This window comes from Gavialis gangeticus, unplaced genomic scaffold (genome assembly GCF_001723915.1).
Source record: "Gavialis gangeticus isolate Ggan-Ray unplaced genomic scaffold, GavGan_comp1, whole genome shotgun sequence".
In the NCBI taxonomy this organism is placed as follows: domain Eukaryota; kingdom Metazoa; phylum Chordata; order Crocodylia; family Gavialidae; genus Gavialis; species Gavialis gangeticus.
This window is the reverse complement of record NW_017729034.1, coordinates 65,131,300-65,133,733: the sequence shown is the minus strand read 5'-3', so window position 1 is coordinate 65,133,733 and position 2,434 is coordinate 65,131,300. Positions and strand designations below refer to the sequence as shown.

The 2,434-nt window shown below is 43.8% G+C and overlaps 1 protein-coding gene across 1 annotated transcript in view; it reads right to left on the bottom strand.

Moving 5' to 3' along the window:
* The window catches only part of PDE10A (phosphodiesterase 10A), a 352,143-nt gene that overhangs the window by 52,956 nt on the left and 296,753 nt on the right, over positions 1 to 2,434 (bottom strand). The window contains exon 15 of the mRNA XM_019527439.1: positions 100 to 183. Within this exon, the coding sequence (XP_019382984.1) occupies positions 100 to 183 (84 nt within the window). The remainder of the gene's footprint in view (positions 1 to 99; positions 184 to 2,434) is intronic.

The window sequence follows — 2,434 nt, the reverse complement described above, 5'->3', positions numbered from 1 at the left end:
TAAAATGCAAGCATTTGAGGAGATGGATCACAAATATTAATGGAAAAAGTGAATTATGGAAGCAAAATAATAGCAGTGTAAAATATTTTTTAACCATACCAGGCTGTCCCACAGGACTGGTGGACCATGTAGACAAAAATGGCTGGCCAGACATCTTCAAAGGGGCTGATATCAAAGTGGTATCTAACAAAGAAAGTTCAGGTTTAGCAAAAGGAAATATCCTGTTAATCTTATTATATTCATGCTGAGGCTACCAGATAATGTACTCACCTGATATGCTAAGGCTACTAGATAATGTAGTCACTTGACAGCACTAACCTGCTTCTGAACATGTGTGTAAACTGACTTTTCTGGGCCAGACCTTCAGCTGGTGCAAGTTAATGTCATTCTATGGACTCCCATGGAACTATGCTGATTAATAGCACCTGAAGCTGACTAGCCTGGCATGATTAAGAAAACTAAAATTGTTTTTAAAAATGTAATCAATCAACCAGAATCTTTTTTATTCAACAAGGATAACAAGGGGAATATATAACCCAGTTAAGAAAATCTTCAAACCCTAAGTAGTCATTTGCTATGCAAAATGTTAGGGTGGTAAAAGTAAGAATATCATGGCCTTGTCACTGGTAAAATTCAATTATTTGTTTCAAAAGTTGGGTAAGGTTTCTTTGGGCTTTTTTTCAGTCAAATGAGCTTTTACTGGTTAACAGAAAGTCAAAACTTCAAATGCAAACATTTAATACTGTGTTTTTGTGTTTCACCATCCAACATCTTTTCCTTCACATCAGCATTCATACCTCATGCTAGCGGCCAGGGTGGCTGAGCTATCTGTCCCTTGGTTATAACTTCATAGTTTCTAGGGTTGGAAGGGACCTGAGCAGATCATCTAGTCCGACCCCCTGCCATGGCAGGAAAGAGTACTGGGGTCAAACAACCCCAGCAAGGTGTTCATCTAACCTCCTCTTAAAGACCCCCAGGGTAGGAGCCTGCACCACTTCTCTTGGAAGTTGGTTCCAGACCCTAACCGCCCTGACCGTGAAATAGCGCCTCCTGATGTCTAACCTAAACCTACCCTCTGCCAGCTTTTGACCGTTATTCCTGGTCACTCCTGGCAGTGCTCGGGGGAACAGTGACTCCCCCAATGCCTGCTGATCCCCCCTGACTAGTTTATAACAGGCCACAAGATCCCCCCTCAGCCTTCTCTTTTGGAGGCTGAACAGGTTCAGGTCCCGTAGCCTCTCCTCATAGGGCCTGCCCTGCTGTCCCCAGATCATGCGACTGGCCCTCCTCTGGACCCTCTCTATGCTGTCCACATCCCTCCCGAAGTGCGGCGCCCAGAACTGGACGCAGTACTCCAACTGCGGCCTGACCAGTGCCGCATAGAGGGGGAGGATCACCTCCTTGGACCTGCTCGAGATGCATCTATGGATGCATGACAAGGTGCGGTTGGCCTTCCTAACTGCCTCCCCACACTGCCGGCCCATGTTCATCTTGGAGTCAACGATGACTCCAAGATCCTTTTCCACCTCCATGCTGACAAGACGGGAGTTCCCTAACCTGTAGGTATGGTGCCAGTTGTTCCTCCCCAGGTGCATCACCTTGCACTTGTCTGTGTTGAAGCCCATCCTATTCTCATCCGCCCACCCTTAATCTCTTTCATTGCACCTCTTGTGCTGTAGGTGTTCTGTTTACTTTGCACTCAACCCAACTAAATGTTAGCTTGTGTGGGGTTAAACTGAAGAGCACAGCAGGTGCATTAGACGTGAAGGTAGGTGAATTGCTTGGAAAAATGGTTAATGTATTCAGATTTCTCAAACTAAAGGTTTTTATGCAGCTCAGAAAGAAAGGCTGTCATATTTAAAAGTAAAAATCAATTTTGTTGAGGAGGTGGGTTATATAATATCATTTAACAAAGCACCAGAAATTATACTGCACAGAACAGTGCTATACTGGGATGGAATCCTATATGCTGCTGAGCACTTTGACTTTCAACAAGCATGTGCTAAACTTTAAGCAGTAGTCGTCCTAGTTAAACTTATGCACAAGCTTACATATTCTGTAGGATCAAAGCCATGGTGCTTAACACTTTGCAGCATTGAGTACCCTGGGCTAGATCCCCAAATGACAGGTGTTACAACTCTCAGCTGTACAACACCTGACTTATATATTAGGCATCTAGCTCCTAAAGCAGAATTCATAGCCTTGATTTAGACTTTTAAATTCCCTGTACAGAATATGGGAAGTGTTAGGAGTCTCAGAATGAGATTTAAAGTGTCACCAGGGTGAAGCTACCCAAATGTAGCTACCGGAAACTCTTATCGAGAGTCTAAATCCTGCCCTTCTCCCCTAACTTTGGCCTGTAGGGAAGGACCTATATCCACTTGACCCCTATTCTGAAGTAAAGTAATTAGTCCTTTTTTTTTTTTTTTTTTTT